This window comes from Astatotilapia calliptera, chromosome 23 (assembly GCF_900246225.1).
Source record: "Astatotilapia calliptera chromosome 23, fAstCal1.2, whole genome shotgun sequence".
In the NCBI taxonomy this organism is placed as follows: Eukaryota; Metazoa; Chordata; class Actinopteri; order Cichliformes; family Cichlidae; genus Astatotilapia; species Astatotilapia calliptera.
In genome coordinates this window covers 1846435-1860351 of record NC_039323.1, presented here as the reverse complement: position 1 = coordinate 1860351, position 13917 = coordinate 1846435, and the positions used below count along the sequence as shown (strand labels likewise).

At 42.4% G+C, this 13917-nt stretch overlaps 1 protein-coding gene across 2 annotated transcripts in view; it reads right to left on the bottom strand.

Moving 5' to 3' along the window:
* osbpl9 (oxysterol binding protein-like 9) overlaps positions 1 to 13157 on the bottom strand; it is a 33408-nt gene extending 20251 nt beyond the window's left edge. Inside the window, exons 1-3 of one of the 2 annotated variants that reach the window (XM_026157873.1) lie at positions 12999 to 13157; positions 9061 to 9111; positions 4039 to 4117 (exon numbers count right to left, since the gene is read on the bottom strand). In XM_026157873.1, the coding sequence (XP_026013658.1) occupies positions 4039 to 4117; positions 9061 to 9111; positions 12999 to 13109 (241 nt within the window). In that variant the 5' untranslated portion in view covers positions 13110 to 13157. The remainder of the gene's footprint in view (positions 1 to 4038; positions 4118 to 9060; positions 9112 to 12998) is intronic. The other variant, XM_026157874.1, reaches the window with a different exon arrangement.
* Between the last annotated feature and the right edge of the window lie 760 nt (positions 13158 to 13917).

Here is a 13917-nt window from a genome sequence, read left to right as displayed (position 1 = left end):
CAAAAAGACAAAACTGAATATGCAAATGTTTTCAGTGAATGTTAGCAGCATCTATAGTATGTGTTTGAATTCATATCCTTAAATAAAATAAAGATAATAATTAAGGAAATTTGGGGATTCCAGTCGTGCAGTTTTGCAGTATCGTCAAATTTAACCGAACAAAAAGGACAAAAGTCTGAAAGTTAAATGCTTTGTCCACAAATCTGCCATTAAACCCGCTCTTAAAGTTTTACGATGCCGTTTCCACCCTGTATAAACGAAACAGTCTGACAGCTCAGCTGCTACTGTCACAACACAGCAAAGTGTGCAGACCAAACCCGTTACTGAAAGCTGGGCAATGGCAGCGAGGCCCAGCAGGGCTATCAGAGGCACGAACGGGAGGGACCGCACCTCACACCAGCAAGCTTCAGGTCAGCCACTCGCACGCGCTGCAAATATTAGAGGAAAACCCACAAACTTTCCCACACAGAACAGAAATCACTGCAAAATCTAACGGCTAAAAATAAGATCCCCAAATGCTGCTGCCAAATAAAGACGAGTTTCCACACACAGCGGAGATCACCTCACATCCAGCAAAAGGAACCGATACTAGAAAAACATATTTACAAAGGAGGGTATGTGTTGGTAGAATTTTCCACAGGATACAGCTCGTCTCACGAACGCTAAAGTACCTGCTGCGGATCGACCGATGTGTCCAGGAGAGACTAAGTGAAAAGTTGGGAAAACAGATGAATTCAATAATATGATTAATTTGATGTCACACATTATTTTTCCCTCCTGTTATCCTTCAAAATGCAGGAAAATCTTTGCAAGCTTCTTTACAGTATCCTGCTGATTGCACAACATCATTATATCACTGTAACTGAGTTTTTCAATGAATCCCTCCCCACATGCACCGAGCAGCTGCTGAATGGTTGTGTATTTGACTCTCCGGGGATGTGGCCAACTTTAAGTGAAGTCAGAACTCACAGCGTGGTTTCCACACTACTTTTAAGCTCGATTCTTGTGGTTTTAACCGTTTTTCCTTATCTAACAATCAGGAAAATGAAAGAACTGGATGTGCAAGGATTTTGTGCCGAACCCAAAACAACAACGCTTACGTTGTCCCTTAAGGAGACCAGGATACTATCCACATGAACAACTATACAAAAAACAAAAAAAAGCAATTCTGTGACTTGATGAGTCCGGCCCCGCGGACCGGAAAACCGCTCCAGCTGAGTATATAAACAAAGTTACGGTCACCTAAACTGTAAACAATGCCATTCACAGACAAGTAGACACACGACAGATGGTGCATGTGCAGTTACAACCAACACAGACAAATATCATGTCCAGTTTTGTACTTTTAACCCAAGGACTTCATGTTAAACCGTCAGTGACGTCTGCTTATGACGCTCAGCACTTCTTCGTTATGCTGCTGCTCCTTTTTCCCCGTGTTAATTATTCAGCCCACTTCTTTCTCCTCCTGCTATCCTCAGACATGCTATGAGACGACTGGTCACATGTCTGAGCAAGAAGGCTGATGCTAGACTACAAGCTGCCAATACTCTGACCCTGTAGCTCCCCCGGCGTGGTGCAGAAATCTTCTGAATGGTTACTTAATCGAAGGTGGATTGGTGGGAAAGTACTCTGTACTTTGCTCATTTAATGAAGATTAGAAGAAGATGAGCGTTGGCGACTTTTCAACCTGACACAAACACCGGTTTCATTCCTGAAATAACAGAGAGGTCGAAATGAAGATAAAGCTGTGAACAAAACGTATAACAAAAGGACAGAGCTGACAGTGCAGGTGATGCTGAGGTGAGGGAGGGCCCAGGAGAGACAGAACAAGACGGAGAACACACAGAGGTCTCTCATCCCGGACGTGTGCTGCCCGACTGGGAGAGAGAAGACAGATAGCTTTAGCAGATAACAGAAGGCCAGCAAAGAGCAAAGAGGGGAAATGAGGAAAAGGGCTCTCAGGCAGCTATGATGCACCGCCGGGGGAGAGAGGCTGATGAATAATGGATGTTTCTCTAAATAGAAGGAGCGCAGAGCCGCACTCCAGGCTAGCACAGTGGACTGTGAGCTCAGAACTATAATTTAACCTATAATATGGACTGTGCAGTAGCAGCGTGCAGCTTAGAAATGAGCAGTTTTGACTGCAGGGATAAAAGGAAAAGCATCGCTCTGAATATAAGTTCTAATCTCAGTTTCTCGCTCGTTTCTTTACACCGGCGCACCATCCATGACCAGGAAACGCACACACTGGCCCATTGAGATGCTGCTGCCAGTCCTGTGAGACCGACTGCATAACACTCTTACTCCAGGATCGTTTTACAGCAACACAGAAACTAGTCCTGCCCGACATCCTCTTGATATCTCAGCTAACAGCTGATGCAAAATCTCATGCTCGTGCCAATTTTTTGCTCGTCCTGCCAGCGGAGACACATGAGACACTTCAGTCCTCCGCTGGGTATTTGGAAAGCAGATGTGTCTTGCGTCAACTTTTCATTGTTTTCACTCAAACAAAAAGACGACCGTGGGAGGATTCGCTGCTTTCAAATCGACAGGTTTAACTCGAACGGCAGAAACCTTCGGTGTCTCACTGTCGCTGAACGCGCAGAAATTTCCCTCTTTGACTGATGATTGATTTGCTCTCATTAGAATATAATTTGCATCTCCTGCTCACACACTCAGTTAACTCAGATAAAAATAAATGCAATGGAAATATAAATAAATGCATCTTGACTGACAAACAGCTGCAGAAAAGCACCAGATTAAATAAAGACAATGATATTTGAGCCATTATTCACTGATGAATACATCCGCATGCGAGTTACTGTCCCGAGGGAGACAAAACGACGTCTCCACAGCGAACCAGCAACACCAGTAACATAAACATCCCTTTCTAAAATAACACAGCGAGTTTGTGCAAACATCTGAGGACTGTGCATACGAACGTTACCTCATCGCGGACAGTGACTAAACAGTCGTAGTCTGAACTGTCCTTGAACCTCGACTGCAAACCCTTTCTACCATGCACCACGGAGCGCACTGCTCCACCCTGACCGTACATCCCAGAAGACAAACAGACGACGCCTCCTTGCGATCCTTTCGCCCCGGGCTGGCATGCATGCTGACGTCGTGGTTTTCTCCTTACCCTTGCGTTTGTAGAACCACAGCATACAGCTTCGGAACACAGACATAGGAGAGGGCATGGAGGAGGTGAGAAGGGCGGGGGGCCCATGGACTGTGGCTGGTGACCCTCAAGGAAGGAGGTGAAAGGGGATGCTGGTAGTGAAGTGTGCAGGGATTTGGTGGTGGCGAAACAGACACAAATGGACAAATGGAAGGGCGGAAATGAACCAAAGTTAGAGGAGGTTAGTTAAAGACCTGGCGGAGCGACAGGGTAAAAAAGGTGTCTGCGGTGTACTGAACAGGATGGGTCCCTGTCAAAAGGAGGAAGGGGCTGACAGGACGCGAGGGAGGGGGGCGATGCTGTAGGTGGGAGCCAATCCTGTCCCTACGGAGCGACCGGCTGTTAGAAAGCGAGCGACGGCAGCAGCGGTGCGGCGAAAGGCGAACAGCAGGAGCAGCAGCAAGAAGAGACCTGAGCTCAGCAGTATCCCCTTATTATTCCCAGTGGCTCAACTGCAGAGACACATAAGCAGCAATCTTCCTCTTCAGCTGCAGTGGAGACGGCTGAAGGGAAAAAGAAGTCTTAATTGCTTCTTCTGCTCCAAAGGAATCTGTTTAGCTCGCAGTGGAACAAATCTTGTTTACCGAAATATGTCAGTCCAACTTCAGAGCTCGAAGAGGAAGAGAGAAACAGCTCAGACGCTTGCAGCATGCTTTGAGATTGTGTAGATGCCAGTGTGTGCGTGTCTGCTGGCAGTAGAGCAAACCAATCCAAGACGTTAAAAGGCAGGAAGGGGAGAGAGAGGGAGTGAGAGAGCAAATGGACAGCATGGCTGAATGCAAAGCATTCACAGAGGACTACATAGAGGAGAAGAGGGGGGCTGTAAGAGAGCAGAATTAACCGGGGGGACGCCTCACCTTGGAAATGGAAAGTCTTCTGGTCCACAGTGATGGTGAATGTGCTGTCGTCCTCGTCATCGATGCCGATCACAGCTCCCTGGGCAAACAGAAAGAGAGGAGGGGAGAGAGAGAACGGGAAAAGCAGGCAGTCAGACAGGGACACGTCATACTCCACTTTCCATTTCGATCTTCGTGCCCTCAACATGTCCCCAACTGGCTCTCATTTATTAATCAACCCTAGTCATTCTCAGCAGCTCACCCTCTTCTCTTCAAAAGCTCAATTTCCTGTTGCCTCGTCATCTTTTTCCTCAAAAACTAAAATAAATCACCGTCTCTCTCTCTCTCTCGCAGACACACAAAAATGAGTGCAGTCTTTTGGAACATGGTAGAGAAGAAGGGAGGGGAGGAGGTGGGATTTGGGAGAGTGAAGGAGGAGAAAGGCAGGGAAGGGTGGAGAGAGAGAAAAAGTACACCAGGGAGCAGCAGCCAAAAAGGAAAAAAGGAACTGCAGAGGAACGGCCTGCTGGCTGGCTGGGGCATTAGCTCCTAGCAACAGAAACAGGGCGTGTGACTCAGAGGTTGCTTACACAGCAAATCTCTGTAAGGGGTGGATAAAACAGCTGTAAAATCTGTTTGTTGACCCCTGAAAAACTGTTTTTTACATTTTTATTTTATACAACCTTTATAAAGTCTGTGCCATTGCTTTGAACTGACTTTCAGGGACACGTCTCTGTTCTGAGGGCTTCTGGATTGTACAGTATCCAAAGGAGCTTGCGAAGAAAAGCGTCTGGACTTCTTTAAGTTGCTTGAAGACGTTTCACCTCTCATCCGAGAAGCTTCTTCAGTTCTAAGGTCAAATGGTGGAGAGTCCCAGATATAAACCCAGTGGGAGTTTCCCCCCACAGAGGGTCAAAAGGACCCCCTGATGATCCTCTAATCGCCTGAGCCAAGGTGTGAAACTGGGTGTGGGTCCCAATCAGCCAGAGTTTCGGGTGAGCTCATTGTGAAACCTGGCCCCACCCTATCATGTGATTTCCTGAGGTCAGATGACTCTCCACCATTTGACCTTAGAACTGAAGAAGCTTCTCGGATGAGAGGTGAAACGTCTTCAAGCAACTTAAAGAAGTCCAGACGCTTTTCTTTGCAAGCTCCTTCGACTACAATGACCTGGATGACTGAGAACCTTCACAGACATTGTACAGTATCTTGTGATGTGTTGTAAACCTGTAATATTACAGGTAAATTAATATTAATTTGTCTTATATTAAAAACTAAATAGTTAAAAAACAGGTCACTGACAAGAGATTCATATTTGTATGCACGTGTCTGGAAACGCATAATGAAACGGATACAGACACCCAGCCCTTATCAAATGTGACAGATGATACCTGCAACCCTAAGTGCAGCAAAACTGCATTGCATGCACCAGCCACTTTATTAGGTACACCTGTAATTGCCAAGAGCAGCTCAAAGCATTTGACAGTGTAGCTATGATGAAGACAGCCTGCTGACGTTCAAACCGAGCATCAAAATGAAAGAGGATTTAAACGACTTTGAATGTGTCACGATTGTTGTTGCCAGATGGGCTGTCTGAGTATTTCAGAAGCTGCTTATCTGCTGGGACTTTCTCACACATCCAGAGTTTACAGAGAATGGTCTGAAAAATAGAAAATGGGTAAAAAGTATTCAGGAGAGTGTCTGTGATCGTCAAACCGTGAAAGAGATGGGCTGCAGCAGCAGAGACCACACCAGGCGCTGCTCCACACCTCTTTATTTTTGATTTCTCAGTTAACATAAGCTTAATATTGTAATAATGGACTACACAGCACTAGGAAAACAATTTCAGTGGACAAGATGTTTTTCTGAAAGTGGTCTAAATAATTTAGAGAAGTGCTCCCTTCATGGCATGTTCTTCATACCATCAACAATAGCAACTCAATGCAGAACAGCTACCAAAACCTGATTTTCATAGAGGTCGATTATCTCTTAATACAGCTCCATCCTCACTGTGGACGACCTTGGACACTGATGTTCCTCTAAAAACATGAAGGCAACAACTTCTCTGGCATAACTCAAATGTGCTGCTTGAAGTAGTTGGAAGTTTGCGAGCAAATCTTCATTTGGCCTGGAAACCAATCATTTGTTGGTCTATAAAAAGCTCTTCATGAACCAGGTGATCTCAACATTTATCACTGATTAAAGAAAATAAGAACAATGGCAGGTTTCTTGGCATTAATGTGGGCAGGCTAACAAACAGTCAGAGCTCTGCTGAGCTGAATATTCCTTCAACTTAAACGAGTAATTAATTAATGTATTTACAAATAATTTTAACCATTAAAGAAACATTTACATCCATACGGATTAAATACAGCAACTTTAGTAACTGCTGATATTAAAACCAACCTTTCCAAACCAACTTCAATAATTTCTTACGCATCGACATGTTCGTTAGAATCCCTGCAAGCCCATCGAGAGGTTTTATCACACGTTAATGCTACCACGTCAAAGACGATCGATTTACTGACAGGCTACGTCCCACACACTTTTAATGCAGCTGTATTTATACCACTAAGCCACTAAAAGAGAGCAGTAGAGTTATCAGACTATATTTGGCTGTAAAAATCATATAAACATGTTGCCTAGTGAGATACTCATGCTCAGGATGGCGTGACAGCCTCCAGTAACAGTGTATAAAATCATGGAGTCATTTTTGATCAGATCCTTCAACGCGTATATTAAACAAACATGTAGCATTGCTTTCTTCAACAGTAAAATATCTCTAAAATGAAAAAAGCCATCTCAGAGTGATGCTGAAAAACTAGTTGATGCATTCATTTCTTCAACAGTAACTCCTACAATTCATTTTTATCAGGTTGTTCTAAAACATCCTACAAAAGCCTTCGGTGAGTCCGAAGCGCTGTAGCAAGAGTGCTGACAGGCACAAGAAAGACAGACCATATTTCTCTCACACTCACTTTTCTTTATTGCTTCCCAGTTAAATTTAAGTTTCCTCCCATACAAAGATAAGACCCTATCATATCTTACAGTATCATATCAGCCTAACAGAGCACTTCACTCTCAGAATGAATGCTGACTTGTTGTTCTTAAGACTTGAACAGGATTTCCAGTAATGCATCGACAGATGTTCATATACCACTGCAGCATATCCTGAACATGCGTCTTCTATCTTGTCTCCCATGTTGTCCTTTCTCTTTTCTTCTTCCTCTCACCCCCACCGGTCAGATGGATGCCCCTCCCTGAGCCTGGGTCTACCACAGGCTTCTTCCTCTCTTCCTTTGTTGTCTGACTGTTGGGCTTTTCTCCCAAATACTGCAAACTCTTTACACTGCTGTATAAAGAGCCTTTAGGTAACCATTGTTGTGATATAAATAAACCTGTATTGAATTAAAATCTCCGAGCACCATTACCTGCACCCTGCTGAATCAGCAAGGTGTAACTAATGAAGTGGCCAGTGAATTTTATAGACATGGAAAACTCCACCATCATATAGTTCCTGTTAAACCAAATATATAAACATACTGTGTGAAAGTGTAGTAAACATCAGTAAACACAAAACTGGACGCAACATCCAGCCTAGCCAGAGAGGCTGTCTGACAGTGTTTAGATTTAATAACATGTTGGTTGTGATATTAAAACTACACAGCGTTGCTCGAGGGTTAATAACACGCAGCCACAACAATGACTTTGTTGACAAGAGTTTAATTAATTTAATGACGTAAATGTACTAAACTGCAGTCACCACTGGGTTTGGACAGGGCGTTTTTCACAGGTAGTGAACGACTGACATGGTGCTTCTCTTTATAAAAATAGCACCGGCGATTGTCTGACAATTGAGGACGTTGTGGAGTGAGAGGGTATTGACCAAATAATCAATCAGGATAATGCAACCCAGTCATGAAGTGTGTTGACAGCATTAGCACAGTTCAGGATGGGGATGCACTCTCCTACATCCTGTCTGATTAAAATGTTTGAAACAAACGACATCATGTATGTTGACTGCTATTTCATTATCACAGAATAATGTTGACTTTCACTGCAAAACCACTGACTATTCAATTGAAGGAAAATGCCCTGCAACCAGTATAACGCTACATCGGAGGATATGACTTTGCTGCTATTTAAGACGGGTCAAAGCAGAGTGACTCGTTAAGAGTTTGTTCAGGGTTTTAATCTGATAGTTTTCTACAATCTCATTTGCCATTACTGCATGAATACATACGAGTACATGAAACTGGATCCTCTGTACAGATAGTTTCAGAAGATACTTCCTCTTTTCGGTCCTACCTGGCTAAAATAGTGAGTGCTTATTTTTAAAATAATCAACTTTCTGCTATTTTTTAAGTCAACCAGCCAACTGAAAACACAAGAAACTTAATATGTTGATGTGCAGCTTCCAGGAAGTCTAAAGGTTAGAAGTGTATAAAATGGCTACGTAGATACGGACAACAAGGCCAGACTAAGAAGCTCTGTTTTGGTCACATCAACAATCTCCTCCCTCGTCTCGAGTGTGCAAACTTTACTTCAACTCAACCTTTGATCCCAGTCATGTTAGAACATACAGTGAATTCACAAACCAAGGACAAACAGGTTTACTTTCAAACGCAGCAAACCAGCACGATGAGCAAAAAGCAACCAGACACTTTCTTTTAACCTTTTTATTGGTCAACAGACATAGTTCTGCTTTTTATCCTTCATGTCTTTAGACATTCACAATTATAAAAAGAAAGCTCATTCTTCCAAGGCTCCCTTGTTATGAAGAAGAAACAAACACACAAGTATGACAACTGCTGCTATCTAGTGGACAGCAGCCAAAACTGAAAGTGCTCAGAAAAGGAGAAGTGCTTTACTGGAACGTAGCAGCAGATTTATGAGTATGTGAAACTCGTCAAACTACGTCAACAAACAGAGACCCGTCAAACCAAATCATGTCAGATAACCAGAAACAAAGGTAAAGCAGGTAAGCAAGGACGCACAGGATACATTTAAGGAAAACTATCACGAAGGGTTCGAGGCCCTTACCCTGAGTCGTACGCAGCCTCTTCTGGATCCTCGCATCATCTTGTCTTTTGACTGTGAATCAATAAAACAAACAGTCAGGGATCAAAACATTTAAAGTATGAGAACATGATGTGCATTTAAATGCAAGCACATTTTTACATGTTTATGTTCGGAAATTTCAATAATTCCAACAACTTTCAAAAGTCCAGAAGTTCCAAAAGTCTTATTATAAGAAAATAGAGAAGATTTCTCCTAAAATAATAAAAGTAAATGGCAGAAAATGTGACTGATGTCGTGGCTTAATAATTCATGTTAACCATATTTTTAGAGTTACTTTAAAAAAGTTTCTTACTTTTTGTTGAAATGAATAACGCTCAGAATAAATTTGGACATGAGCAAAACAGGGATGCAAATACAGGCAGAAGTAGAGGTGTCTGTAGCTCAGGAGGGAGTGCAGGTCATTTACTAATTGATCTGACTGCTCCAGTCTGCGTGCCAAATACCCTCGGGCAAGACACCAACCCCGAGTTGCTCTCCGATATATCCATCAGAGCATAAATGTGTGTGAATGTTAGACAGAAAGCACTGTAGTAGAAAAAGCATAGAAAAAAAATCGTGTGCTTGTGAATGAGGCATGTTGCAAAAAGTGCTCAGGTAGAGTATAAAAGCGCTAAATCAAAGCCAGTACACACACTCACCCTGCGCATGAATGTCAAATACATACATACACTCTCTCTGATCTTGGAATAAGTTGGGCTGAAGGTTCTACAGTGTGTGTCTGATAACTTCTCCTGAGTGATCACGATACACTAAACTGGAGATTTCTCTTTACCAGGATAAAAAATACATTTTTTGACACTCACTGGATGAACCGACATTCAGAACAATGGCAAAGTCAGCTCTGGAAATCACTTGAGCCATTTGTAGACAACTGCAGATTCCAAGATCATCATTTTAAAAAACTATATAAATACAAATTATTCAGTTCTGTCAGCACTTCACTAACCTACGGAAGAAGACCCTGTCACCCTCAGATGAGTGACGCTTGCTCAGGATGTTCAAGAACCATGAAGATTCAAGCCATGAAGTGTAAAAGCGCTGACCAAGAAGTCGACACCTTCGAGCTCAACTGAAATTGTCAGTGGCCCACACGGACAAACCAAATGGTGTCTAGAGAAACGTTTTATGACCGAATGAAGAAAAAGAAAATTGAGCTGTTTGGATGCAATGGTCATTATTTTTGCCACTATTACAGATTTATTTTTGTAGACTAAAGGTCAAGCTTTCAAACCTAAGAACATTGTACCAACTGTCAAGCATGGTGGTGGTAGCCCCAATATGTATTCAAATTCTGCAAAGAGTTAAAAAATATCCAGCCACAATTATGCCAGAAGCTTATTGATGGTTACCAAAAGTGTCTGGTGAAGGTGCAACTCACCAAGAAACATCTAACCAAATAATAGTCAGGTTGTATGTATATATTCGAGCCGCTATGTGTATTTTTGGCCCAGTGTGGATTAGAAAATCCTAGATAAATTCAAGTTCTTGTATTTTAAAGTTCTTAAAGAAATAAGTTGTGTGTAAACTCCTGATCACAACTGTAGCGGATATATTGGACAGAGAATCAACAAACTAGGGCTGCTCAATTAATCGAATTTTAATCACGATTACGATCTGGGCTTTCAACGATCATTAAAAATGACTGAGCCGATTATTAGCCCCTCCCTCCCTCATGCTTTACTCTTGCGCTGCTCCGTGTGGTAAATCGAGCGCACCTCTCTGCATTTCGAACACGCATCACAACAATTAAGAGGACCCGAGGGAAGCTCGGAAAGCTAAGCAGAAGTTATTTGGACAGGAGAGTGACTGCCTTGGTTGAAAAAAGAGGTAAAAAAAAAAAAACTTCAGTGGTGTGGAAACATTATGGGTTCGCGGAGTCAGACGTGGATCAAGTAGACATAGTGTGTAAACTTTGCTATGGTGTAGTAGCTGCACCACAGAGCAACACTGCAAAGTTCACTAAACATAGATGTTTACATTTTTCATTTATTTCTTATATTGCAAACATTTGCACTGTTATCAGTATTTGCACACTATTTTATATTATTTTTTAAAGTCATTATTCAATACATTGTTATTATTAACCCTTTAAAGCCGGTCAGAGCAGCACGCTCTGTTTTGTGTAACTATTTTTAAATCCCTGTAGAACCTGAACCGTGTAAGCTAGCGCAATAATTTGTTTTGCATATGAAACCGGAGGAGTTGTACTTACATCTTATGCCATCAGCTTGTCCTCGGTCACGGTTTCGTTCCACATATAGCTTTGCAAAAATTGCATAAAAAGCACTTGCAGGAACAAAAACATAATATTCCAGAAACACTTTGCTGATCTGATCAGCTGTTCTTAACACTTCCCACATTGAAAAAGACATCAAGGTGAACTGTCGCATTTCCTGCCCGAAACCGGAAGTGACGTCATTTTCGCGGAAAATGTAGTTTTTTACTTGTAGGCCTTAAAAGCCTATACTGGTGTTTTTATAAGTCATGTTTGACTTTTCTGAATAGATTCCGTGATGCTTAGAACTCGAATTGCACTGCTGGAAATAGTTTATTTTGATGCACATGCTGTTTTCTTTGCAAATTTGCATCATAGGATTGTTTTTTTTTTGTTTTTCCTGCAGTATATATAAAAATTGGTGTATCTCCAAAATAAAACTATGAAGATACTCAAAATAAATTTTCTGTTGTTGTAAACTATTTTTTGCAACTTTTTTGTATTTAAAGTTTTGAGGGATAAACCTCTTAAATTTCTCCAAGTAGAAATATATGTAAAAAAAAACAAAAACGATTTTCAATTTTTTTTGTAGTTTATTGCGCTTTTTTGCAATTAATGTAATTACTATGGACTTAATGCAGACATATTATTAAAATTTGGGCTATAACAGTTGTATTGATGTATAGCAACTTGAAATGCTCCCACAAATGGCACTACAACATGTAAAAAAATAATATAAGCTCTGGCGGACTTGGTTCTATGGTAGGTCTTAAAGGGTTAAATAAATATCGTCAAATAATCGTGATCTCAATTTCAGTGAAAATAATCGTGATTATCATTTTTGCCATAATCGAGCAGCCCTACAACAAACTGATCAAAGACCCACAAGACAACACACATGCCATCAATACAATGTTGGACCGCCAATCAGGATTATTTGAGATCCTGTTGGCAGATTCTTCTCACACCTCCTATCATGGTGACGACTATAATTCAGCACACTAACTGCAGTCACGGTTACCTGACAGCTCAGGTTACTGTGTTCATCCCTTCAGAATAACACTGTCAATCGCTCTCCATGTGAACAAGAGTACATTGATTTCTTTTTCACTCCGTCAGAGGAATGGACGGCACTCGCTCTTCCCTACAGCTTGTTTCACCGGTTATAACTTTTGCCTGGTTTACAGTCCACATTATATACTGCTCAAACACCCGGTGAGGTTAACTAACCAGCAGCCACTCTCTACCTTTGCAGTGTAGCTTTATGGCTTTAAGGAAACTAGTGAACGCTGTTCGCTTGGTTAACTATCAGAACAAAGGTCGCCTCTCACGCATCCACACACATTTCTCTCTTCATTTCCCCTGACAGTTTAAACGATCCATAACTATCTCTACGTGAATACTGTGGGGTTTTAGCGTGTAGCTGTGCTAGCTAGCCGCAATTGCGGAAGCATGGGCAAAAAATGCTATCACCCGATTGGTCAGTTAGCATTCGAAAGCCTCTGCTATTGGCCAACGTACGCATCCGTCACCAACAGAGACTCGCCTCGCTTTGCCAGCTGAGACTCCCAACTCCTGACAAACACAAGGCCCTTCTCCCACTTCTGCTGACGACCAGCCGCAACTTCCACAGTCTAACCTCCTGAGCAAGACATGCTGACAATCGCAGCCGAGATGAACGTACCGTGTAGTACGACAGCAGGCCGGCATTGTAGTCCAGAACAAACCAGCGATACTGCCAGCCTTTCATGACGTTGGTCCACTTGCTGAGCGGTCCCTCCATGATGGACGCCATCTTTACAACAGGCTCTGGGCGGGGAGGAGTCGGATATGGTGTGGGGTAGGCGTCATGGTATGAGGAAGATTATCGTTCTGATGATGATGATGACGCTCATCACATTCAGCATTCAGTGAAAATAAAGTAAGAGTAGTCACTTGACCAGGAGATCATGCTCTGACACAAAACGACTAAAACTATAAATAAATAAATAATCATCCAAGTAAAAGTCGTTTCCAGTGATTTTGATAAAGATGTTGTTATTATATTATTGAATCTTACCTTTTTTTTTTATATCCACAAACGTGTGAATTACCGGAGTTCATTTTAAGTGTCTGCTATGCTGTCCTAGTTTCATCAATTATTTTTTTTACAGAAAAAGTCAAATACACTACAGATGCTATGTTTGCTTTGACAGTGCTGATGGAGAACAGTAGAGAGAGTTGCAGGACATGTATGATGGTTGTAATACAACAGGGATTGGATCTGAGTCCCTTCTTGGTTGCCATGGTGATGGACAGGCCAGACCAGGGGCGCATCCAGAATTTTTTCATAGGGGTGGCCATATGGGGGCCACTTAAAATATTGGGGTGGCACACCAAAAACAGAATGGTGCATGGGTGCTGCAGAAGGGTGGGGGTGACAATGGGAATCGTGAGGGGCATACAAAAAGCCCCTGGGTCAGACAGGAGTCTCTGTGGACTATGGTGTGTGCAGACAACGTTAGTAAGGGTAGGGAGTAGGTGGCAGAGAGCCTAGAGAGGTGGAGGCATGCTCTGGAGAGAAGAGAGAATAAAGTCAGTGTGAGTGAGATAGAAGACGTGTG